Here is a 26,691-nt window from a genome sequence, read left to right on the forward strand (position 1 = left end):
TTCACTTCTTCATAGTGTCTTAATGCACGTGTTTTAAATTTTGATGAAATCTAATTTTTCTTGAGTTGCTGGTGCTCTTGGTGTTATATCCAAGAATCCCATTTTCAGAGCTCAGAGCATGAAGATTTACCCTTATGTTTTCTTCTTAGACTTTTAGCTCTTGTATTTAAGCCTTTGATTGATTTGAAGTTAATTTTTGTTTGTGGTTTGTGGAAGAGGTCCGGCTTCTTTCTTTTGCATGTGAATATTTAGTTTTCCCAGTGTGCTTTGTTGAAGATACTATCCTGAATGAATGTTCTTGGCATCCTTATGAAAAACCCGTTGCCTTTCATAAAAGGGTTTATTTTTGGACCTTCGGTTCTCTTACATTCATCTCTGTGTTTATCCTTCTGAGAGTACCACACCATTTTGACTACTATAGCTTTGTGGTAAGTTTTGAAATTGGGAAGTAGAAGTTTTTTACCTTTATCTTCTTTCTCAAAATTGTTATTTAGGGTCCTTTGCAATTTCTTACAAATTTTGGAGTCTGCTTTTCTACCCACGAAATGTGCCCTTGGGATTTTGATAGGGCTTTTATTGAATCTGTAGATGTAGGGACATATTGGCCTCTTAGCAATATGAAGTCTTCCGGTCACTGGACATGGAATATCTTTCCATTTATTTAAGATGTCTTTAATTTTCCTTTTAGCTGTGTTTTGTAGTTTTCAGTGTACAAGTCTTATATTTCCTTACATTTATTCCTAAGTATTTTATCCATATGTTATGGATACTAGATCCTTATCAGATACATTCTTTGTGCCATAAGGGTCATTCTTTTATATATATATATATTTTCCATTTTTAAAATATGTGTATTTTATATATATATAGTATGTAATATATACATTGACTGAAGGAATGGTAGTTGTGATGTGCTGACCTAGGTATGTTGGCAGCACAGTCTAGCCAACAAAAGTGGGGAATGCACTGGGCCATGTTTTGTTCAGTAAGATGGACAGTGTCTTTCTCTCCAGCTGTCATTAGGGAAACTTCAGAGGAGTGCTAAGGGGTATTTATCTTTTAAGTTTGTTCTTCGGAGTATCTGACAAGTTGGAGTTGGGATAGAGAAAGAGGTAGTAGAAAGTTAATAGTATGCAATGAGAATTAGCCAATAAACTGAGAAGTGGAGCCTGAAAACCTGGGTTGAAATTCTGGTTCCTACATTGTTAGTTGGATGACTTAGGGCAAGTCATTTAACTTAACTTGATTTTGAACCTCATGCATTCATTGTTGCGTTTTTCTTTTCAGAGTCCACGTAAGTGTGACTTCCAAAACTGGTACAGGATGAGAGGTCCTGTCTGACAAGCACAGAGGGTCCTCTTCATTCTGGACCTATATTCTAATTATTGCCCTCTTAAGAACTCCCTCTTAGGGGTGCCTGGGTGACTCAGTGAGTTGAACCTGTGCCTTCGGCTCAGGTCATGATCTCAGGTCCTGGGATCAAGCCTTGCATCAGGCTCTCTGCTCAGCGGAGAACCTGCTCTCTCTGCCTGCTTCTCTGCCTACTTGTGATCTCAGTCAAATAAATAAAATCTTTAAAAAAAAAAACTTCCTCTTGGGGTGTCTGGGTGGTTCAGTTGGTTTAGCTTCTGCCTTCGGCTTAGATCATGATCCTGGTCCTGGGATTGAGCCCCGAATCAGGCCCCACATCCCCTGCTTAGCTGGGAGCCTGCTTCTCTCTCTCCCTCTGCCCCTCCCCTCTACTTGTGCATACACACTCTCTCTCAAATAAATAAAAATAAAACCTTAAAGAACTATGTTTTGTTTGCTCGCCACTTCACTTTGATTTATCCTTCCCTCTCCTTTTATTGAGCAGTATTTTTCTTTACTTTGTGTTCTGTAAAGATTTAATCAGCAGTGAAAACAGTTTATTTAATAATGCTATATGTTGTTTTTATTCATTTTATTTTTTAAATTATTTATTTGGGGAGGGGAGGAGCAGAGAGAGAGGGACAAGCAAACTCTTGTCAATGCGGGGCTTGATATAAGGACCCTGAGATCATGCATGACTTGAGCTGAGTGCCCCCATCGTGTGTTGATTTCAAAGGCCATGCTGTCTTTGGAATCATAGAAGTGTGAGGTTGAGGCTGAGAATATGGCTTTGCAATAAGCCACGAGAAGCATCTTTTGAAGCGTCTTGAGTATTAATGACCATCCCACACTTTTCAGCTTCCTGGGACAGAGAGTCTCTTCCCAGTGAGGTCTCTTCTCCTTGTGGGTCTGCCTCTTGTCCTCTGTTTTTCTGACTCAGGCTTTTCTTCTGCTCCACAAGTCTCTTTTTGTTATCCCTAGCTTCTGCATAGAGTTTTGGCCGCCTCATATATTTAAGCTTCCATATCTCCTCATCTCACTGTGCCCTGCCTGTACTTTAGGGTTTCTTTGTCCAAGTCTTCCCAGCTTCTACTTCAGTGTTAGCTCAGTTTCTCAAACTGGATTCCTGAATGAGAGAGAGAGCCTGTGATCATGGAGCATCTTTTTACAGCAGGCCCATCACTAGGTGGTGGCCGCTCGTTGGGTTGGCTGTCCTTGGGTCAGGGGCCTCCCTCTAACTGTCCAGCTATTAAGGCTGGTCAGTCAGCGTCAGGGGGTCCACATGGGACTTCTGGGGGGCTTTCTGGGGGAGGCAGTTTGATTTACTTATGGCTGTGGCTTTGGCAAGCCCTGGGATAGTCATTTCCAGTATAAACTCATGAAATATACAGGAAGGTTGGATTTCGATTTGACTTGGCTGTGGATATTTGAGTGGAGAGTGGTTTGATTTGGTACACAAATACGAATTCTGTGGGCATTCAAGTGGAGGTGTCCAGCTGGAAATACAGACTAGGGGTCAGAGGGTGGATGGCAGAATAATTTGATTATTGTCTGTGTGGAGGTTTGAGCCCTGAGCTTCCATGAGACAACAGAGTCTTAAGGACTCCTTAAAAGTACTTACTCTTAAGGAAATACAGAGAGAGAGAGAGAGGAGAAGCCTAAGGACAACTCAAGATAGAAATACAAAGAAGAGAAAGAGGGGTACCTGGGGGGCTCAGTTTGTTAAGCATCTGACTCTTGATTTTAGCTCAGATCATGATCTCAGGGTTGTCAGATGGAGCCCCATGTCAGGCTCCACACTGGGTATGAAACCTGCTTGAGAGTCTCTCTCTCCCTCTACCCCCTCTCCCTACCCCTACTTGTGTGCTCTCTCAAAAAAAACAAAAAACAAAAAAACCCCACCAAAACACAGAAAAGAGAAGCTCTACAGGAGAGATCGATGTGTAACTAGTTAATAACATGCTATATGTTGTTTTTAAAGAGACAAATGAATCAGAAATTGTTTTTAATAACTCTAGAATTTTGAATACAGTTTTGCACTAATAATCTTCGCTTTTTGATGGACTCTTGCTGTATTTTTACCCCACCCCCTCTTCCTCATAGGTAGAAGAAGAAATCCAGACTCTGTCTCAAGTGTTAGCCGCAAAAGAGAAGCATCTAGCAGAGATCAAACGGAAACTTGGGATCAACTCACTGCAGGAACTGAAACAGAACATTGCCAAAGGCTGGCAGGATGTGACAGCAACATCTGCGTACGTTCCCTTGATCATAGATTTTTCTAGAGAATGTAAAGGACACTTTTGCTCCTTTTGTCTGGGCAGGAGAACTGAAAGGGGATGAGGATGCTTCTGTAGCTCTTCTTTGGACTACACAGGGCTCTCCCGCCCAGTGCTCAGGTGCATCTGACTCCTCTCTAACTCTGGTCTTCCACACTGTTCTAGGGGATAGAAAGAAAACCAGCCGCCTCTGTGAGCTGAAGTAATAACATTTAAGTTCCGACAGTGTTGTATATTGACTTGCCGGAAATGCGTCACGTTGTCCTCAGAATGACCGGGTAGGGTGGGAGATGGGGTAGCCAGAGATAAGGAAAGAGGATCAGGGAAGGTCTGAGGTCACAAACTCAAAAATGTGGGGGCAGGATTTGAACTCTGGGTTGACCAAGTACAGAGCCAGTCTTTCTTCACCCTTCTCTCTATACAGCGCAAGACTCTTGGTTCATTGCCTCCGATGGGTGCTGGTGGCAGAGGCCCAGCCCTCAATCTTCTTGTCTTTTCGATCACACAGATTCTGATATGGCATGATCACCATGCAGTTTTGTGTCCCTGCACTCAGAGGAGCAAGCTTCTAGGGACAGATTCTGAAGTGTGTTCTTTACCGTCTGTGCTTCGGTCCTGGTGCTGAGCTGGTGACCAGCGGCCGTGAGGCTGGCGGCAGCCTGACATGAGAGCACGAGGTGTCTGCCCCCTTTGAGCCACTTTCTCCTACAGAAGTCCAGGGAACTAGTCTTTTGACTGTGTATCACCATAAATTTTTTGTTTTTAGTATTTCGTCTTGATGGGATAAGTAAAAATGCCTGAGCATTCCTCTCTGTAATGTTAGGATCTTAACCTCTTTGTGACTCCCGAATTCATTTGTTTTTATTTTCCCTTCACTAATCCCTGGATAGATGGGAAGAGGGAGGTGGTCAATGATAGCTTTATGTTCTAGCAAATACCACCCTCCAGTCATTTTCAGTGTCGCACCTTTTATGTACTCTGCTGAGAGTCCCGAAGTCCTTATTCGGTAGCTCTGCAGACCTGCAAAATTTAAAAAAAAAAATAAAATTCTTGATAGTCCATACAATTTATTTGGATAATAAAGTACACTTGGGCCTTACCTTGCTTCTAGTCCCTTTTTAGGACATAAAGTTATAAAAGGCATGGGAGGAATTTGATTTCATTTTTGTTTTGTTTGGCTCCAGTAGAAAAAGCCTGTGGCTCATTTTCATCTCTTCTCCGTGACTGTTTTTGCCCTGTACCCTGATTTCCTTGGCCCTGCCTTCATAGGCTTCCTTCTGTGTGGCTGTCCCAGAGCACTGGTGAAGACACCCCCCCCAGTGAGGGGTAAGAGTCGGGCGAGGGTTGTGAAGGAGTTTGGAGTTTGGATGTTCTGAAGACAACATTTGTTTTCATTTTCCAGAGCTCTCTGAGAGGTGGTGATTGTGCTTTAAATAATTGCTATTAGGAAACGTTAGCTTAACTTTTCTTTGTTCTTTTATAATCTAACGTAGATACAAAAAGACCTCCGAAACCTTATCTCAAGCTGGACAGAAGGCGTCAGCTGCTTTCTCATCTGTTGGATCCGTCATCACCAAAAAGCTGGAAGATGTAAAGTATGTCCTCATTTCTCTTTGCTCATTAAGTAGCTGAGGCAAATTGAAGTATGTTATGGTTGCATTTACCTCCTGACTTTGGCTGTGGCTAATGCTGCATTCTCTTTTCGAGTGAGGGAGGCCACTCCGTCAACTGGACCCGAAATCCTGCCTAAATTATTTTAGGTGGAGCCTTCTGACTTTTAGGCATAGCATTCAAAACAGTCATCTTACAAGTATATTTAAGGTTGTTGGAAAATTCTGGTTGTGTACTTTTGCCCTTTTAGTCCTTCCTGATCAGGCAGGGTAAGTATGTCTCTCTTAGTTGCAAGTTTGTGGTTGTGGGCCGAGCCTGTTGTCCCGCTGGGGACACGTCCAGGAGCACTGCCTGCACGCTTCGACTGAGACCTGCCTTCAGATCTGTGTGGGACACTGTTACACCGTGGTGTGATGGCAGCGTGCTCGTCTGTGTACTGATGTGTACTGACCTGTAAGCGCTCTCTACATCCACGCTTAGTCCCAAATCTTGATACGGAGCTTTGCTTTTCATTTTGCATTTATATTTTAGATTAGTCTGTAGAATTTTTGTGGCAATTTCGATAAAACCACTTCACAGTGCTTTTGTGTGTCCCCCATCCTGCCGCCCCCCCATGTCGATTAGAAATAGCGCTGAAAGTGACAAACACGGTTTACATTTGCTGTGCTTCTGTTGGCATGAAATTTTTTTTGTTTTACCAAACAAACCCCCAGATTGCATGAATTTGTGTTTTTCATTTGTGGAGAATGTAGCTTTTACAACTAGAATTTGGTTGGTTGAATAAGTTTGGCAATCAGTGAATTATATGCTCTGTACCAGAAAACCAAAGGACTTGCTTATTGTATCTGGACTGTCGACATTCTAAGCATCATGTAATAAACATAGCTTACTGGGATTCTTTGGACAATTGATACACATCTCATAAGTGCTCTCATTCCTTTTCATGCCAGCTTGTTTGTATTTTACTGCAGAGTCCAGTTGAAACCTTAACACAACTCTTAAAAAGTAGGTTGTTTCATTATTGTAGATTTACCAGAACTTCCTTTCTTTTTTAATGCTTACTGTGGCTTCTTGCAGATTGCAAGCCTTTTCACATTCCTTTAGGTAAGGAGAGCTCAAACCATCCCTGCAGCGCAGCTGGTGTCTAAGACAAGTGTGCTCACATAGATTATCACGCCACGTTGGATGGTTGTTTGTCCACGACGTACTTTACTTACGTTTGAAGTATCTTTTTCTCTAGTGCATACCTGTTTTTAAGGGAGGGTTTCTTGTATCCCATGGGTAACGGATAAATTAAAAGAATAATTTGACACTGTGGTTCAGGGATATGGAAATGATTTTGACATTTCTTACTTTTTTTGGGGGGGGGGTAAAAAGAAGCAGCTTAACCATGGCATACAGAATTCCTCCCTTTTAATGTCTGACTTTGTTTTTGATGCTTTCATTTCTTTGGTGCTTTTGTAAGGATGTTGGAATTCTTCACGTGGGTCCCATTATGTATCTGTAATAGACTACGTATGTATGCCTCATGATGTTAGCCTCCCATCTTATACAGGTACTCGGGATATTTTTTTTATTATGGTAAAATACACATAAGGTAAAGTATCCCACTACTCCGTACTTTTCCATACTGGTTTTATTAGCTTATAGGTTTTACTGCTTTTTAATTTCTTGTGTTCTTAAAATACACACGTAAGGAAATTTCATGGTTGCATAAGGAAAAATCGTCTACTAGGCTTAAAAAAAACACACACACACATTAAAAAGATGTCATCCTAGACCATGCCTTTTAGAAGAAATCTTTGTGATATTGAACAATCCTCCTCTCTGTCTCCTATACAGACTGTTTTATCCAGCTAATAGAGAAAATGAAATTGGAGGAAGGACTTTCAGAGAGGAAGCAGGAAAGGCAACGTGGTAGTCTTCATCTCTGTTCCCGTGAATGAGAGTTGTCTTCTCAAGTATTCTCTCTTCTTAAGGAAATATGTACTTAGAGCTGAGGTCTTTCTGTCCTAATGACACTCAGCCCTGGAAGTCAGAGAAAATCATAGGGATAAATCAACTCTAAATGCTGAATTATTTAGAGTGAAAACAGTGCTTTAAAAAAAAAAATCAGCAGTAGGAGGTGATTCTCTATTTTTGGTATTCAATTAAAAATGTCCCAGGTGCTCTAGGCAACCTGTTAAGACCATTTTATCTCAGGTTGTTTGAGTTGAGTGATATTCAGTCACATAATCCATTCTGCTAATGTAAGATTGCGTTTTGTGGACAGGTCCAAAGAACATAACCACAAATCAGATATGGTTTTTGTATAGAAAGACTTAGAATCTTTGAGCGGATGGAGTGGGGGATTTTTTTTTTTTTTTCTTCAGAGCCCATGTTCTTGTTCATGGTGCTTGGAAGAATAAAGAGGTAAACCAGACGAACAGTGGTGGGCAGCAAAGCCAAGTTTGTTGAGTGAGAGTCAAGTTTACTGAGGATAGTACAAAACTCCCCACGAGGGAGGAGACGGGTTACCGTTGGGAGTTTCTAAGTCTAGGGGTTTTTAAGAGAAGTTGGCAGGTTGTTTTAATCTGGTTAACGCGCACATGTCACTGGGTCAGGTTTTTGTCCATATGCTCATTTGCCTATCAGGGAGTTGTTCGGGTGGGAAAGGGTGGAGGGCTTCTTCCAGGGTGTTGTAGAATAATCCTTTTAGGAGCAAGCCCTTGCCCCTGCCTGCCTTTCTTCTGACTCTCCTCCGTTAATAATACAGCATGTGTTGATATGTGGAGGTTAAAGTAAGGCTTTTGATTAAAACTTGGAAATTTAGAGACATGAGATTATCTTCTGAAAGCTAAATTTTATAAGTTTCACAGGTTAAAAGTTAGCTAAAGTCACGTAAATCATTTCTAGGCCAAGAAGCCCTGATCGTAATCTGATTTAATGTGTTTGTATATCATAAAAACATATAAAAACATATGTACTAGAAATACATAATAGAAAACCTATAGAAAGAAAGACCACATCTTTTAGATCGGTGAGTCAAGGGAGCCAGTACTGGCCCCAGAAACTATCCCAGGAGAGGGAACGTGGACAGTAGGTTTTGACGGTTTCAGTCCCAACAAGGCCTTTTCTCACGTGGAGACTGATGCCGGAGGCCTTTCTGCCAAATGCTTGAAATAGCTGGTTAATCCTGTCAACTACCCTTTGTTTTGAGTCCCAGCTTACCCAGCAAGCCTGAGGCGATGATTTCTCTCTCTGACGGGATTGTGGATGATTTGCTGACGTGAATCATTAGATTTGGCAACAGTTTTTATGCCACGTTGTCAGTTAATAAATTGGCACTTGGGATTTAGAAATTTGTCTTACACCTCAAGTGGGTGTGTGAGGAGGACAAAGCAGAGGAAACAAGAGAGATGGAGAGATCTGTTTTGAATGCCCTGAAAATTAGGTGTGGGGCAGCCAGACATGGGGCAGGGTAATGGGAGGCCCTATAGGGACAGCCAGCTTCCTCCCCCCCAATACCCCCCCGCCCCCGTGGTATGTTCATATCCACCCCTCTTCTGTTTGCTTATTTTCTACACATACATGCTGAGCTTTGACTCATGATTTTAATTTTTTGAGAGGAATTTTGAAAGAGCCTTCTCATTTTCCTTGGTGCCAATATTAAACCTCAGTTTTAGTATTCAAGTATAGTATTGTAATTCAGTAGTCTCATTAGGCAGTACCTTTGATATATGTAGGAGGAAGTGCTCATTAACTTTGCCCTTATTTCCAAAGGAAGTTTCTCCTTTTTATGTGTGTATTTCTTCATAAAAACCTCTACATTTTTTTTGGGGGGGGCTCATTAAGGAACTCCAGACAATTCTGTTTTGCTGAAAATTTCCACCACTTAATGGGAAAAGAAATGATGTCTTCTCTTTCAGAGAGTACTTCTTGATTAGAATTTGGGAAGCTTTATTGAACTTTTCTCCCTTTCATACCCATATTTCCTAATTTCAGTTACCAAGATTGTTCATTCATTCATTCTTTCATTCAAAAGTATTTGTTTGAATGCTAGCCATGTGCCAGCCCCTGGTCTGGACTGTGTGGTTCGAGTTACCACTGAAATAACTGGGTGCAATGTGAAAGTTTTAAATATAATCTAATGTGAAATAAATGTTAACGTGTGTTTCCATTAAAGTCCTCAGTAGTAGTAGTAGTAATAATGGTGAATTAATTATGCTCCAGGCAAGGCTCTTTATAGTCCCTCTGAAGTAGGTGCTGTTATTTATTTATTTATTTTTTGATTGTACGGAAGAAACAAAGCCACGGAGAGATTAAGTGACTTCCCCAAGGTCACACAGCTGAGTGGTTGAAGGCTGAGACTTGAACCCCAGCAGCACCCTAATTCTGGAGCCTGCATTCTTCTTCTCCGCATTGTTTTGCTTCCCCAAAGCCATGATGGTTGAAGAATATGTCCCTCTAGGCACTGCCTGGTGGTTACCTTGGTTTATCACTTTCAGTCAAGGAATTACTGTGCAGGCAAACGGAATAATACACAGATAGCATGCCTGGCAAATAGAAAGCATTAACTGTTCACCCTGCCCCTCCTTTCTCTGTGTCCTACCTACTCCTTCCTCCTCATTCCTCCTTTTATGCTGCCTTCTTCATAGTGATTAGGGGTGAAGAGATCAAGTAACTGGGTGAGAAACAAGGAAAATGTAAAAAAAAAATTCAGTTTTTTAAAAGAATAACTTTTCTAAAGTAAGAGTAAATACAAGATTGAGAAGCATTTAGTGAGAACCTGGTTGCCATCTGTTTTCTTTTTTGGTCAGTGTTTTGAGGAACCCAGATTTACATTACTACTTTTGATACTATATATTTAAGGGTTGCCATTCAAGATGGAAAAATTTTTAACAACATTTGCTGTATGGTTGTTAACTAATCCTCACAATGTATCTATTAGAGACCGCGCTGGTCTCCCAGCAACATGGCTTTTTGCTTCTGAAGTTTTCCATATTTCAACTTCAGTGAGATTGGAGATGTTAGGTAAGTTGAGGCAAGTTGAAGGTTTATGTAGCTTTCCATAGGGAATCTAGGAGAGCAAGAACAGCTGCCCTGGGAATTACAAACTAGCCACCAACAAAACGGAATTTTATCTATATGTGGATTACAGGGAAGTTCAAATAACTGAATAGATTTGAAGTTGCTGGGTACTTCTTGTACTCCCTACCAAAACGGCTACCACAGATGCAGGGAGACCCACACTTTGTATGCATCTGTGTTACTTTGATCTCATTCTCTGTTCAGTGAGTATATTTTTAACCTTACTCTGAAATATAAAACCTAAAGAGAGGTGCGCACAACCAAATTCAACTCCGTGATTTATCACAAAATAAACACCTTATCATTATCACTTCCTTACTTTTCTTTATATATTCCCACATAAACATTAAATGTGTATTCTTCCCTTTGTCTTTGCCGCTAATGGCTAATGGAAGTTCGACACTAGCAAGTAGGACCCTGAAGGCCTTACAAGAGATGCTACATTGTTTCTTAGATTTCTCAGAGTGATCATTTTTAACATTCTTCTTTAAGTCACACTGCAGAAATCATTGGGGCCTGTGAGGTGCTTCATAACGTAAGTGCCCCAGATTGTCAGCTTCTGACTTGGTTTTCTTGGAAGGATATTGGTAGTCCTTTCTTATAATAACAGTATAAAAATCAACATTTAAAAAGTTATCTGTATTTCCAGTATTATTGTTTTCTCCTATTTACCTTATTTGTCAGTTTCGCCTTCTCTTCCTGACCTCTGCTTGCATTGATGTTCAGCTGCCATCTATCTCTTACTTAATTGGGGGAGACCCCTTGATTAGACCCATGTGTAGTTCTCCACTGCTGCCTTGTTTCCATTCTCCGTCGTCCCCTGATAATTCTGGATGACTTACAATTCCATTCTTCAACTTTTATGGCCCCAGGGCTGATTTCTTACACGTAGGATAATCCTGAAGTAACTTGTGCTCCAGATGTTGAATTTACCAGGATTAACTTGATGCACTTAGAATGCGTTTTATGATTATTTCTTCCACTTTGCCTTTGACCCCATTCCCTCTTAACTAGCTTGTATGCTGGTTCAAGGGTCACAGAGCTCCCCAAATGGCCATTGGAAGGAATGAGCTTTTACATGGGTGCTTAGGAACAGTGGCTAGGATTAGCTATGGACTTCTGAAATTGGCAGTTCTGCCACCTATTTCCTCATTTTGTCAATGCTGTGAATTCAGTCTGTGAGTCCCACGAACAAGCAGTTTATCACACATTCAGCCCTAACTCTCCTGCGTTTGCCAGAATTTGGTAATTTGTGCCAAAATGAATGTTCCAGCGAAGAGTCTTGGTTATGAGGAACAAAATATTGTGTAAATTAGCTGACTTAAGAAGGGGAATGTGCTTCACAGAAAGAGAATCCAAGAAGAGGAAAGGAAGCAAGTCCTGGACCAGACTAGGCGTGCTGATTGGAAAGCTGGTAGAAATCAAGGTCGCTTCCAGAAACCAAGGAAACCACTGTTCTTCTCCCACCTGCTCCTCCCCTCCCCCCAACCATCCCCACATGGTCCTCTCTCCTTCCTTTCCTCTACCTCCCTCTGTGCTTCTGTTCAGTCCTTTTTTTGGGAACTCGCTTCCTTTGCTGTCTTGCAGCTTTGCCCTTCCTGGTCCCATAAAAGGTCTTCCTCAACATCTAAGCCTCCGTAACTTTATTAGCTCATGTACTTAGCCACTAACTGACCAGTAGCTTAGTGTCCTAATTACAAAATCCCAGGATAAGAAAAGAACTTTAATTGGCCTCTTCCCCCCGCCCCCCCTTCGTTCAGTCCAAACAATTTGTAGATGAGCAGGAGGTTAGTTGTGCTTAGGACTCCACGGATCTAGTTATCATCACTGAGGATGATGGAGAGTGGCTGGAGAAATGTGATTATGCAGACAGACTCTTTAGAAGGGTCTAAGCTATCGCAAACTACTGTAATTAAAACAATTAGAATTGTAAACTAAGAAGGATGATTTTTATTCCTCTTTGTCCTTCAAATATGGATCCAGCCCACTGCAGTGGATCAAGGAGGAAAAGAATTAGCAAATTCCTCTTAGAGAATAGTCTTATATCCAAGTTATCTACCACTCTTACAGTATAGAGAGAATGGTGAGCTGTATAGCTCTTTGCTTCTGTCATGTACGACATTAAGTATGAAATTGTCCAAATATTTTACCAATTATTTTGACTGTGAACTGCGAGCATATTTTGATTTGTATCAAGATCATACTCCCATGTCATTACATATTAGTGCAAACCTAGATTGCGGGAGCTTCTTTTGAAATGCATTATCATTTGTAAAACAGATTTTTTTTTTTGAGAAAACTAAATCACACATGCAATATTCAAATATAATTGAGAATACCTTGGACTGTCCAGCTTAACCGTAGGAAAGATTTCCTGCCAAAAGTGCTGTGCCAGTGATCAGAATATTTCAAGGACAGCAATCATATCATCAATTTACAGTGACTTTGTGAGCCCTAATGTTAAAGTGCTTTCATTTTGTGAGGTGGTCTCTATGGGAGATGGCTGAGAGTAGATAACCTTGAACCTCGGTGGTCAGTGAACCACATTGCCCTAGAGAAGGAAGCTGGTCCTCGTAAAACAAAGGGCCAGATGGTATTTGAATGACCATTAAGAACATTTAGTTAATGGGGATGAAATACAAGTGTCTCTTATTAGAAAATTGATGCCAATACTAAGGAGTGATCTCTGATCTGACTTGAAGTTGTCAAATAGGTGATTTATTTTGGTCTGATCACAAATCTGTAGGAGAAAGGCCGCTGCTGGAGCCCTTCACCAGCCTCACTTTGTGTGTGTGTGTGTGTGTGCGCGCGCGCGTGTGCTTCTGTGTGTGCTTCATTGTTTTTTTGTTTGTTTGTTTTTTTGAGGGGAGGTGGTGAACATTGAATTAGGAATCAGGAAGACCCAGGTTCCATTCTTGATTCTGCTGTGATCTTGGGTAAATCATTTAACTTCTGAGCCTTGGTGCTAGATGACCCACAGTGAAAGCACTGTAGTTTCCAGAGTGTTGTAAAATGTAAGGTTGAATTATTAGTTCTGTCAACTTATGTGGGTTAAATTGGCTCATGAAGGAGCGCCTGACTGGCTCAGTCCATGGAGCATGTGACTCTTAATCTTGGGGTCATGAGTTCAAGCCCATGTTAGGTATAGAGATTATTTAAATAGATAAATAAACTAAAAAATTTTTTTGAAAAAATTTTAACAAATTGGCTTATGAATAAAAATAAATTATTTTGGAATGACTTTGATCCCCTCCACCTCAAAAAGTAGATTAAGTCTTCATGGTGCCAAAAGAATAAGCTTCTAGAAAGAAGGGTTTTATCATGTCTAATCACGGTACTAACTTCATGTCTGTCTCTTTTTAATGCTGCCTCTTAGTATCCGCTCCATTCAACATTCAATTAGCATGCCTGCTATGAGGTAAAGTATATTTTTACAAAATGTAATTGATCTTATGTTTTCCTATTCTTTACTTAGATGTTGAACTTGAACTGTACTGAAACAGGGACCTAGGGTTCTGCTCTACGTAAGCTGAGCGTCCATACTCTGTCAGTTTTCATTCACTCTACCTGTGATGTTAAGAGGGTGTGAGAGAGACATTCAAGATTTGTGATTTAAAAAAAAAAGAATTATCTCTATTATATTTTGAAAACCCATAATATTGTTTCATATCTTTAATCTGCTTAATTGAGAACATGAACACGACTCATCTAACGAGCTTTTTCACAGCTATAATACGTGTCCCACCACGTCTGCCTACATGAGCTTTAATTGCTCCTCTTCTCTTCCATCCTTCCAGTTCCACTTCCCTCATGACATAGTGACATTTGGAGCCAGCTGTGATTTAATTCTGTAGTCCGCTTTATTACGAAACCCGTGCAAGTGGCGTATCTTACTACCACGCTTACCTCTCTAGGGAGGCAGGGCCTTTTAACCATATATGCTTGGCTAAACTTGTAGCAAACTTCAGAACTACCTGGAGAGCTTGTTAAACCCCCGTTTGCTGGGCCCCTCCTCTGGTTTCTGATTTTTGTAAGCCTGAGGTGGGACCTGAGAACTTGCATTGCCAGCAGCTTCCCAAGAGTCACTGATGCACCTGGGGTCCCGCCCCTTGCCACTGGCTGCCCATCCCCACTGTGGGAGGGAGGAGACCCCGTGTTCCCTTCTTCACCTTTTCCATCTAGGGTAATACAAAGGATATTCGAGGTCAGGTGGAGTCTAGCAGTTTGGAAACCCAGATGTGAGCAACATAGGTGCTGTGATCCTCCGTAATTAATACAGATGAGTGGGAAGGCCTGTGAAGGCCTGGGCTCCGAGTGCTCTGTCCCCCGGGGAAGCTTTGTGATGTAGACTAAACCACATCTCTTCCTTTCGGTCTCCCTTTCTTGGTCTCTAATGCTGCTCCCTGCAAAGCAGGATCCCTGTTCATGGAACCTTATGTGGTTTGCTTGGGGATGTGGATTCCTGTAGGACTCTGGCCAGGCCACATGGGAATTTAAACTCGAGTTTTAGAGTATAGTACGGTCACCAGAGGTAAAGTGGCTTGACTAGATGGGTGAAATGATGGAATCGATGTTCTGCGCGCCTTTGTTCCTTCTCCTCACACATATACTGGACTCCATCCGTTGTCCCGTATGTCTGAGACAGGCCGTTTGTGAAACTGAAAGCGTTGTTGTCGAAATTGTAGACCCGAAACGGATCATCTTACCTAGTAATGTCCTACCCAGTGATGCAGATTTGTGTATGTGCCTGTACACACATGTATAGTTAAATATATCGGTCTCTTCGTTGACTGAGAATAATGGCGAAGAGGAATACAGTCTACTAATGACGCTTGCCAAGCTAGTGAGTTTTGTTCAGTATTTGTAATACAACTCTTTGTTTTTCTTTCTCTCCATAGAAACTCCCCAACTTTCAAATCGTTTGAAGAAAAGGTTGAAAACTTAAAGGCAAGTAGAGACGAATAGTGATGTCTTACTTGGTACCTTAATTTTTTTTTTTTTTTTTTTTTTTTTCTGTGGATAAATTATTTTCATTACTCTTTCTTTCTGAAAGTAAAGAGCTTTAATAACTTTATTCTCTACATTATTATGGGTGATATATTCTCTTTTAATCCATTTTTTGAGTGTATATTGTAGCATGGCAGAAGCTAAATGCTGAAAGGAAATGCAGGATTTAAAAAGCAGTAGTACTTGAGAACTTTGTGTGACGCATATTTTTGTAACCAGATGAAATTTAATGTAAATTTTATTGTAGAAAATTAATAAGTACAGTACAAAAGCACAAAAAGTTAACACACAAAAAAGTCAGTCCTATCACCTAGAGTCAGCGATATGTATGTAGCAGAACTATGCCTTTGTGCTTTAAGAAGGAATTAACCAAATACCACAACATTTTCCTATGTCATTAAATATTCTTCCTCAAAATTAGGTTTAATGATTGCTTACATGTACCCTCTGACAGATAATGTTTGTTCAGTCCTCAGTTATTAGACATTTAAGATAATGATGGGGATGCCATGGTGATTATTATTGATGATGCGTGGTTTTATTTTTTGATGGCTTTGATTTCATGGAAGGTGGGCATTTTTCCACGACTAGCTTTCTTAATTTGTAAATTGTATTATTTTCAAGATTATATTCAAAATAATAAAATCACCAACTCTTAGGATCACCAGTGACCAGAAAGGTTGTCTTAGGTCCCATCTACTGCCCAACCTTCTCTATAGAATTTGTGCAAAGCCAGTATTAACTTTCTTCTTAAACTAAATCTGGTAAGTCCTGTAGATGTTTTTAAGAATTAAAGTCATTATCTTAAACCCTTTATATAAATCTGCTTAAAAACAAACATTCAGATTCAGTCTTTCAGAAGTATAACTGGAGTCACTTATGTCTAAATGCATCTTTTTTCTTCCCTTTTTTTTTTTTTTTTAAGATTTTTTTATTTATTTTTTTGACAGAGACACAGTGAGAGAGGGAACACAAATGGGGAGTGGGAGAGGGAGTACAGGCTTCCCTGTGGAGCAGGGAGCCCAAGGCAGGGCTTGATCCCAGGACTCGGGGATCATGACCTGAGCTGAAAACAGACACTTAAGGACTGAGCCACCCAGGTGCCCCTAAATGCATCTTTCTTAAATTGCAGAAGCAGGGGATGCTTATGGAAAGAAAACCAAACACTCTTCCAAGACCTGGATCTTTTTTTCTTGCACAGACACAAATACACACCTTTTCTCTTTCTACATAAATGTATAAACATTTTTCAGAAAGGAATCACACTTGCACACATAGTCCTATAACATTGTTTATTCAGCCCCGACTAGCATACATTCTCTATGATCCCACAGACACAGACACCTGTTCTTTTTACTCACTGATGCTTCTCAAAGGCCTAGAATAGTCCTTGGCACATTGAAGCTGCTTAATACATATTTGATGAGTAAAATATTTATCCTAGTCATTCTTCTAGGTCAGTATGAGACCTGCTTTATTCTTTCTAATGCCTAGTCATGCATTTGAAAATAGACTGTACATTGTAGAAGTCAAGGCTTACTATAATTCAGTTCTCACTATTTGAAGTCTACCATGATAAGCCTCGCCTTGAAATCTGCCTTAAGGTTAGTTTTTGAAATGACTGGTTGGAAAACCAGACAACTGTACTCTTTTGCCATTGAAGGTGAGGAGAAAAGTCCAGGTCATTTACTATATACCCTCCCTCTGAGTATATTTAGCTTCTATAAATTGTGGTGAAACTTGGCTTTTTTTTTTTTAAAGATTTTATTTATTTATTTGGCAGACAGATCACAAGTAGGCAGAGAGGCAGGCAGAGAGGAAGGGAAGCAGGCTCCCTGCTGAGCGGAGAGCCCGATGTGGGGCTCGATCCCAGAACCCTGGGATCATGACCTGAGCCGAAGGCAGAGACTTTAGCCCACTGAGCCACCCAGGCGCCCTGAAACTTGGTTTTTAAGACATGACTAGGCACCATTCAGATAAAAAACTTGTAATTTTTTTAAAAAGTGAAGTTGATGAAACGTAACCTCAAAAAGCTGTAAAATATGATTGTATGTTTGGGATGTAATTTAGCTAGATTACGTTTATATTCAATTAAACATTAGGTCTCCGTGGACTTAGGTTTAGATTTTGGATTGATTCATGGATCTGGGATTATTGGGTATTTGCCATGTGCCAGGGGTAGGCCTCAGAGATACCACAGTGAGCAAGAGACAGAGACCCTTTCTGTAAGATGGGTAGACAATTTAATGGTTAATGAAAATAAAGTGAGGTCAGGTGCCATGACAGGGAAACTCGGGGATGCAGTGTGACCAGTAGCAGGGAATGTCTGACCTGGCCTAGGAGGGAAGATAGGGGAGGGCTTCTCACAGGACACAATAATATAAATGGAGGCTTTGAGGTTGAGGGGAATGTTTGCAGCTTTGGAGCCCTTTTCAGGAATACCAGGAACTTTGCTGTGCTTGTAGGGCAGTGAGCAGGAGATGAAGCTAGGGCGATGGGTAGACCACACTAAAGAATTTGAACTTGGGGCAATGGAAAGCCCTTACAGGATTTCAGAAAGTGTGGGTAGTGTATTTTGTGCATTTTGGAAAGATCACTGGTGCCCTGCAGAGCTGAGGAAAGGAAGATTGGCGTCAGGAAGACTACTTCGGACAAAGGAGTTGTAATTTAGGCCAAGATGGTGGTGGGGCGAGTTAAGTAGTGCCCATGGGACAGGTTTCAGAGATGTTTAGAATTTAGAAATGACAGCCTGAAAGTCAGCGTTTGATTGGATGTGGCACAAGATGGGGAAGGATCAAGGATTCTCTCCTAGGTATCCCACTGGGCCAAATAGGTAGCTGCTACAGCCAGTTAAAATCTTAAGGAAGAATAGAGAAGGGACCAGTTGTGGAAGGAGTCCTGCATTAGACGTTTTGAATTGCAAGGGTCTTAAAACTTTTCCTCAAATTAAGAAATGTGTTTTAATAAATTAGTAAATATGCAGTGGACAAAAGTCATGCAGATTTTCCAAACAATTTAGGGATTGTGGATGGGAAACCAAAGAGAGTGAGAGAAAATTTCAGCTAGATTCCACCTGATAATGTGGCTAGCCAGTTACGATTCAACTAAGAGCAGGGTAAAGTTAAACCTACCGTGAGTTGCATTGTGGGTTACTGACTGGTTTCCCAATGTTAGTCAGCTGTCCTGTTAGCCAGTAAGGAGATGTTACAGAGAGCATAGATAGGTCAGTGTTATTAAGGATGAAATGACATAATAAGGGTTTTGAAAAGCATGAAGTATGATACAAATGTAAGGCAGACCTATTCATGCAGACAGATGTTCACTGACAAAATTTCAGGCCAGATAAATTGGAGTAGTGCATCACACACTGTAACTTGTCTAGGAAGCCCCTGGAGATGTCTAGATGGAGATGGGGAGGCTGGGCTGAGCCTACATGTCTAACAGGCTCCCAGGGGACACTGACTCAGTCTGGGGATCCTTGCACCACACTGTAAGTAGCAGCGCATTAGGAGGTTTTATGCTATAACTGGGAAAAATAGATTGATTTCTTTGCTTGTCAGATTCAGTATTTCTTGAATGAGTGTAGCTGAATGAACAGTCTGATGGAGCTAAAGTGTTTTCCAAATACAGAGAGACTTCCAATAGATATTTTAGAGTAATAGGTCTTCAGAAGTTTTTTGGACAGATTTTCCTGAGAGGAACGATGAGCACATGGGAAAAAAGAGGAGTGGTACCATCTACCGATCTAAGTATTCCTGCAGAGGGACCCCGCACGGTTTTCTGTTTAACTACATGGAACACCGCAGCAGTACCGAATTCCATGCCTATATGACCATCGCTGGGCTAGCAGGTTCCGGATGGATTTGATCCTCAAAGTAAAATTTGAGTTACTTTTTTGCAGAGTCAGCTGAGTTTATGTTTCATGATGTCTTGTCCTTTTTGAACTTTTTTTTTTTTTTTTTAAGTCTAAAGTAGGGGGAACCAAGCCAGCTGGTGGGGATTTTGGAGAAGTCTTGAATTCAACGGCAAATGCCAGTGCCGGCGCCCCAGAACCTCTTCCAGAACAGATGCAGGCGAACCCGTGAGGTCCTCACCTTTGTTCGGCTACCCACTGCCAGATGCTGCAAGCAAGATCCAAGCACGTCTTGTCAACAGTTGTCGCCGTGAATTTCCACCAGATGTGCTTTCACTTAGCTTTACGTATTCATTTGACCAAATAGTTCGTGGGTTGAACAAAATAAAAGTATCTTCACCTCTGATTCCTGGGAAATACCCTCTAATGTGCATTTATGGGCCCTGATTTAGGAAACACTATTATTAAAAACAACAACAACAACAACACATGTAATCCCTGGGGATCCTCATTAGCATTATCTAAGAAGCTTTAGGTTATCATACTTGCTTTCCTCCTTTACAAAATTGCTGTGGATCTGGGATGCCACTTTGATCGTTGTCTTCAATATGATTTTCTTGTCTCCTTCTTGAACCTCTGGGTATTGGATTGCTAACTAAAATTTTCTTTAAAATTTCCTGAATCCCGGTTATTACAAGTTTTGGCATAATTTTCTTTAGCTTCGAGGGAAGAACGGCCGCTACAGAAAATGTTTCTTGAATAAACATTGTTCTAGTAGAAGGTATCTTGTATCTTCTGTGTCTGAAGACAGCAGACTAAGTATAAATAAATTAGCTCGGCTTCCAGTTTGTTACAGTTTGGTAAGTGACGACATGTGCGGTGGTTCAGAGTCCTAGGTGACTTGAGAGTGGAAACCTCACATTCTCGTCACTATTTCTGATAGTAACAAGTTCAGTGTATTTATTATTATGCCACTTCTCTTGACTTACTTGTCATGAGACTAAATTTCTAGTTTCAGAGTAGGTTGCAAAGTAACATTTTGATTCAGGCATCTCCTAATTACCAGTAGGTTGAAATAGGAACACTCATCACCTGTTCCATTCAAAAGCCTGAACGTTGTTTAGATCTCAGTAGCTGTAAAAATGCTAAAATCAATCACATTAGGGGCAACGTTGCTGTCTTCATTTAATTCATTTAGCACCATTTAAAAATGAGCACACAAAGTTGTATGACTAATATAACTTGAAAAGATTTTATACTAAGGGGTTGGTGGTAACTTCTGAGGATTTAATGCATAAGCGATACTGTAGACATTGCCCCTCTACTTTGAAAAAAATGGCAGGGCTGAATGAACCAAAGCCTCTAGAAGTATCTGCATGGAGGCCAAGGTACTCTCTTCTAATTAGTTACTTACTTGTCACTACGACCTTTCATTATTCCGTGTATGGTTATGGCCTATAATGTTGTATTTGTTATTTATCAAGCTGTAATTGTTTTAGTATTGTTTATGCCAAATGTTAATTGCCAAGCTTGGAGTGACCTGAGGCATTTTTTTTTTTTTTTTTTTTTAAAGCATGACTAGATTTACTTCAGGACAAATTATCTTACGAAAACCAAATTTGAAAAGCCACAAGTGTTGGTTGTTATGAGTAACATGCTGCCATTCTTGATTGCTAGAGTTTTTGTTATAGCATTTTGTTATAGCATTTTAGATGCAACCGAAAATATGCTCTATTAAATGTGAAAAGCCTAATAAATTCTGTATATGAGTCGTATAGGTCTCAATATTTATTGTGAGACCAGTGGTCTGGAAACAGCTTGTATTAAATAATCAACTGGTGTCTATGCAAAAAAAAAAAACAAAACAAAAAACAAAAAAAAATCAAACATAACTTTTTAACTGTCTGCTTTAAATCACTGCTTAGTGGTGTCAGACTAACATATATATTATTTCCTTGAAGAGGCTTTAAGGCAGTTGCCCAGTTGTTGAAGTGCTGTCCTGGAGGACTGGATCTGTAAAAATTTGTCTTTCTATAGAAATACTGTGGTTATTCACCATAACTGTTAAACTATTTTTTTTCCAACCAGTCTTTCATTTTTTTTTCTTTTTTTTAAATCACAACATCCTCTTTTCATCACATTGTTTTTTGGGTGTCCTGCCCTGTTACTATCTTTCAACTTTAGCTGAGTGGAATATATTCAGATCTCTGCTTTATAATGAGAAATGATAGACTAAGGAATGGAAAATGGGATGAGACTTCCTGGGTATTGGTGATGGTCGTGAAAGAAATTGGGAGAATGGCTTTTCCAGACATCTACCTTTACTTAATTTCAAATGATTTAATCTTTTGCAAAGTACTCTGCATCTTAAAAGTAGTAGTAAAAAGTAGTGAGAGGTTCAATTTAGACAAACTTACGGAGGTAGAAATACTATTCAAAATAGTTGTTGTGGAAGATTAAATATTATGAATTCACAGATATTTTGGAACACAGTAATTATTAAAAATACCAGAGAGGTCCTGGTCACGCTATTGAATTTTGTGTTTGACACTGAAAGAAAACAGTAGCTTGAGAGTGAAATCTCAGATGTTTAAGTGAACAAGAAGTATAGAAGAAGGAAATCCCTGAAATTAACCCCTTTTTACAAAGGGGTTGTCTTCAATTTATGGAGTTTGTGGAAAATAAAGCAAGAGTTCTCATGCTTATGAGGCCAAAGTAATCAATGGAAGAGAGAATTCACTGGATTATTCTTTTAGTAACTCAAACTACTGAAATAGAGAAGGAAAAAACACCTTATTTTGGAATCACTGTTTCTGGATTTGTTTATCATGAAATGCACTCTGTTTTTTTTTTTTTTTTTTTTTTTTGTATAGTATTTGAAAACAATAAAAATTCTGTAATTTGGGTATGGGTTCTTTTTGTATGTATTATGTGTCAGGGAAAGAGGTGAGTCCAATATTACAACTTCTCCCCAGACACTTGGTAATTTAGATATGGGAAAAAACCCCGGAAGTAGCTATATGGAATTAGTGTATCAAAACTGAACAAGCTACATGTTTATTATAAGTGACTATTTGGTTTATGTATGTGGAGGAGGTGCTGCATAAGGTCCCATGTCAACATCACATGTATTTCTTTATAGCTTTTAAGACCCAGATGAAAAATCAGATTTTCTTGCCCATACCAAAGAAACATTTGGTGATTAATTTGGGACCGAACCATTGTAATTGGATTAATTACAGAGTCTGTGTTGGGTTAGACTTAATATAAAGCAGTTATCACTTTCAGTAAGCCTGCAAACCTTATACAGTTAATGTCCATATTATTCAGACTCTGAAGTCAAAATGAACCAAAATCAGAATGAGTGGAAACAACTCTTAGTTTATAAGCCTTCAGAGGGCAGGGGCTGCAAGTACCTATCACTGGCCAGGATTTCGTACTTACGTAAATGCTTGGTGACTAAATTTCTTGCCAACTCTCATACACAATTTTGATTACGGAGTGAGGTGGTTTGGTAGTGTGATTCTTTTAATTTGGTGGTTTTCCTAGTATACAGTAAAAACCCAACACCAATTTTGTTGGAATATTTGTAAGTGGGTATGATTTTTTGCTTTAACGCTCCATTTCACCATGCTTTAGCCTTCTTGGTTTCTAGGATCAATCTCTAAGCTAATGGCTTGGCTTTATAAGTGAGGAAGCTAAATCAACCTTAAATTGATGTGCCAGAGGTCAGGATTACAGTCAGAACTAGAACCAAGGGGTTCATGAGGTCACTGGCCAATGCTCTTTACGATTTACCACTTTTTCCTGAAGGGGAAGTATAAGTAACAATAGCCACAGATAACAACGCAAAAATGTCTCAGGTAAGACTTCATTAATGGTCAAGGAAAATAAATGGCTTAAGTGCCAAGAAGGAGAACACCCTGGAGTAGAATCTTTCTTAAGCACCCTAGTGAATTTATGTAAGGATTACCCGAATTGGATAGTAGTACTAAACTGTGTGATGCATACACTTATACACCGTTCCAAGGTTAATGTGGAGAGCATGAGAAGGGGGAGGGTTAGAGGGAGAAGCAGACTCCCTGCCGAGCACGGGAGCCTGATGTGGGACTCAATCCGGGGACTCCAGGATCATGACCTGAGCCGAAGGCAGCCGCCCAACCAACTAAGCCACCCAGGCACCCCTGTAGTCAGATATTACTAAAATAAGGGCTGTGGTCACATAAAAATTCCTTCTGTCAAAGTATTTGCAAATGAACTGTAAAGGGGCTTGTCACCTCCCCTAAAATAACTGGATTAATATAAAACTGATAGAAGATAGATGGACAGCTTAGTTTATCAATACTTGGTTTTGAAAAGGGTGGGCAAATTCTGAGAATTAACATTTATGAGGAAAAGGGAGAAAATCATGAATGAGGGTGGGAGTCTGGTGGCGTCTGTTTAGGCACATTCTGAAATGTAATTACTTAGAAGGAATTGTAGCTACCTACAGGTGACAAAGATGTCTCAGAATGATTAATTTTTTTTTTCTTTTTTTTTTTTAAAGATTTATTTATTTGACAAGTAGGCAGAGAGACAGGCAGAGAGAGAGAGAGAGGAGGAAGCAGGCTCCCAGCCAAGCAGAGAGCCCGATGCGGGGCTCGATCCCAGGACCCTGGGATCATGACCTGAGCTGAAGGCAGAGGCTTTTTTTTTTTTTTTTTTTTTTTTTTTTTTTTTTTTTTATTTATTTATTTGACAGCAAGAGAGAGAGAGAGAGAGAGAGAGATCACAAGTAGGCAGAGAGGCAGGCAGAGAGAGAGAGGGAAGCAGGCTCCCCGCTGAGCAGAGAGCCCGACGCGGGACCCGATCCCAGGACCCCCGAGATCACGACCCGAGCCGAAGGCAGCAGCCCAACCCACTGAGCCACCCAGGTGCCCCAGAATGATTAATTTTTGAACGTCAGTGGATCTCAGAAGAGGCGGCAAAAGACAAACTTGGATCCAGAATTTCACACACGTTCATGGAACCCCACTGTGTGCCCGGTGTCAGGGATCCAACAGCCAAGAGTTTACAAATTTGGGAAAGCAAAGCGAAACACGGTTAAGTAAACTATACAGCAATATTAAGAATGCTAAATGGTGCAAAGGAAACCCGGGGAGTGTGTTTGGCGTTCCAGTTCTAAATAAGGTAATCGCGGAGAACCTCATATTTGAGCAGAGACCCGAAAAACAAGCCTTGCGGCCATCCGGGGTAAAGGCGCACGCGGTGGGGCTAGCAAGTCTCGTAATAACAGAATTTGCAGGAGGCCAAGGGCCAAACGATGCTCTGAGGAACGAAATTCCTGCAAGTCAAAAACACTTTCCGGGCGCCTGGGTGGCTCAGTGGATTAAGCCGCTGCCTTCGGCTCGGGTCATGATCTCGGGGTCCTGGGATCGAGCCCCGCATCGGGCTCTCTGCTCTGCAGGGAGCCTGCTTCCTCCTCTCTCTCTGCCTGCCTCTCTGCCTACTTGTGAACTCTCTCTCTGTCAAATAAATAAAAATCTAAAAAAAAAACAAACAAAACACTTTCCATGAAAAACCTAGGAGATCGCAGCCAGTAGGGGACCCCTAGGCACTACCGATATACTTCACCGATTTTAGTATAACCATCTCTCCGCACGCCCGTTCGCTACACAGACTACACTACACTCCCGCGTCACCCGCGCTCGGCAGGAGGGTGGACCATTCGTTGCTCCGCCCCGTGGCCTACGCGCCTGCGGAGAGGTCCAAGGTCAGAGGTTGCGGAACCGTCATGGCGGCGCTGTGTAGGACCCGTGCCGGCACTGCCGAGAGCCAGCTCCGGCGAGTGTTTCTCCTCTCTCGGCCCTGTCGAGGCGCAGGCACCGAGAGTAGCTCCGGGAGTGAGAGTTCCGATTCCACAGAGCCTAAAATGCGCCAAGGCGGCTTCGCGAGCGCTCTCGAGCGGCATTCGAAGCTGTGGCGGAAGGCGGAGCTTGGGCAGAAGACAGTGAGTGGCGGGAGCTCGCCAGAGACGCGTTGGGCTGGGGCTGGGGTTTGAGGGGAACCCGGGAGTGGTGGGTGGAGTGGGAGTCGGGGCGGAGCCTGGGGTAGGGGTGGAGCTAAGATCAGGCATGTGTCTTGGCCTTGCAGCGGGCTGGTCGGAAGAGAGCTAGTGGTTGGTGTTTTTCTCCATTTGTGGTACTTCTGTGCGGCAGTTACGTGCTGGACCTGCGTTGTCCACACTCCTTTGCACACATCTTCCTGGGTGAGTGACGGGAAACCAGCAGGGAGCGCTGCCAGTGAGGCGGTCTAGGGCGACTCCTCGGTCTCAGAGACAAATTGGACTCACACGGGAGAAGGACGGGGTCTCTGCCCCCTCGTTTTTTTATACACAGAAGTTCCAGCGTGGATCTTGGTGTCTGGCGTGCAACGCTCTTTATAAATATTTAGTTCAGTGAATAGTTGAAAGAGAATTACTGTTTGTATGAACTTGAGCAGATGATTTAACCAGTCAGTGCTTTGCTTTCCTTTTCTGTAAATGACAAAAAAAATTTCCACATGTTTCAGGCGATATTTTGTAAAAATAGGATACAATTACCAGATAAGTGAAATGGAAGAGAGAGGCACGCAGAATACGAGTCACAATTTTTTATTAGATTCAATAGACATGAAATGGGATGTCTGGCAATGTTAAATTATATAAAAATAAACGTTCTCAATTTCTGTACGCATTTCTTTGGAGACCAGCACCCAACAATTCACAGCCTGGCGGTGTTCTAGATTATCGAAAACTACCAGGAATTTAGTACGTAATTGTTAGTCTACGGCCATACCACCCTGAACGCGCCCAATCTCGTCTGATCTCGGAAGCTAAGCAGGGTCGGGCCTGGTTAGTACTTGGATGGGAGTACGTAATTGTTAATAGTTACTAATGGCAAAATTTTCCTAAAATCCAAGGATTAGAAGAAGCCTGTTTTATTAGGTTTCTATTTGCTCCTATAACAAGTTACCACAAGTTTAGTGGTTTAAGACAATACAGGTTTATTATTTTTAGTGCTGTGGGTGAGAAGTCTGATTGATGTCTCACTGGGCTACAGTCAAGGTGTTGGAAGGTTTTGTTCCTCTCTGTAGCTTCTGGGTGGGATCTGTTCTTTGCCTTTCCAGCTTGTAGAGAATGGATGCATTCTTTGACTTACTGCCCCCCCCCCCATCATTTTTAAAGCCAGCAGCAGTAGATTGAGTCCTTCTCACATCATATCAATCTGACCTCTCTTCCAGTTACAAGCCTGTTGTGATTACTTTGAACTCACCCAAATAATGCAGAATAATCTCCCTGTTTTAAAGTTAACTGATAAGCAATCTTAATTCCATCTGCAATTTAATTTTCCTTTGTTATGGAAGGTAACCTAATCACAAATTCCAGGGATTAGATATGGATGTATTGGGAAGGGGGTGCATTTTTGTCTATCATACCTGAAGAAGTCTTAAAATTCTAAAAGGATGCCGGTCACTGACCTGAAACTGACTAATGGATGGATTTAA

General features: G+C 41.1%; 2 protein-coding genes across 8 annotated transcripts in view; both read left to right on the forward strand.

Annotated features, from left to right (window-relative positions):
* Window positions 1-20,942, forward strand: part of TPD52 (tumor protein D52) — a 104,080-nt gene extending 83,138 nt beyond the window's left edge. For 3 of the 5 annotated variants that reach the window (XM_046006080.1, XM_046006084.1, XM_046006066.1), the window contains 6 exons: window positions 3,454-3,602; window positions 5,120-5,221; window positions 6,315-6,341; window positions 13,684-13,725; window positions 15,206-15,254; window positions 19,280-20,942. In XM_046006080.1, the coding sequence (XP_045862036.1) occupies window positions 3,454-3,602; window positions 5,120-5,221; window positions 6,315-6,341; window positions 13,684-13,725; window positions 15,206-15,254; window positions 19,280-19,399 (489 nt within the window). In that variant the 3' untranslated portion in view covers window positions 19,400-20,942. The remainder of the gene's footprint in view (window positions 1-3,453; window positions 3,603-5,119; window positions 5,222-6,314; window positions 6,342-13,683; window positions 13,726-15,205; window positions 15,255-19,279) is intronic. The other 2 variants (XM_046006072.1, XM_046006078.1) reach the window with 2 other exon arrangements.
* A 3,983-nt stretch (window positions 20,943-24,925) lies between these two features.
* MRPS28 (mitochondrial ribosomal protein S28) overlaps window positions 24,926-26,691 on the forward strand; it is a 113,550-nt gene continuing 111,784 nt past the window's right edge. For all 3 annotated transcript variants that reach the window (XM_046006090.1, XM_046006094.1, XM_046006098.1), the window contains exon 1: window positions 24,926-25,156. In XM_046006090.1, coding sequence (XP_045862046.1) covers window positions 24,941-25,156 — 216 coding nt within the window. In that variant the 5' untranslated portion in view covers window positions 24,926-24,940. The remainder of the gene's footprint in view (window positions 25,157-26,691) is intronic.

This window comes from Meles meles, chromosome 1 (genome assembly GCF_922984935.1).
Source record: "Meles meles chromosome 1, mMelMel3.1 paternal haplotype, whole genome shotgun sequence".
Classification (NCBI taxonomy): Eukaryota; Metazoa; Chordata; class Mammalia; order Carnivora; family Mustelidae; genus Meles; species Meles meles.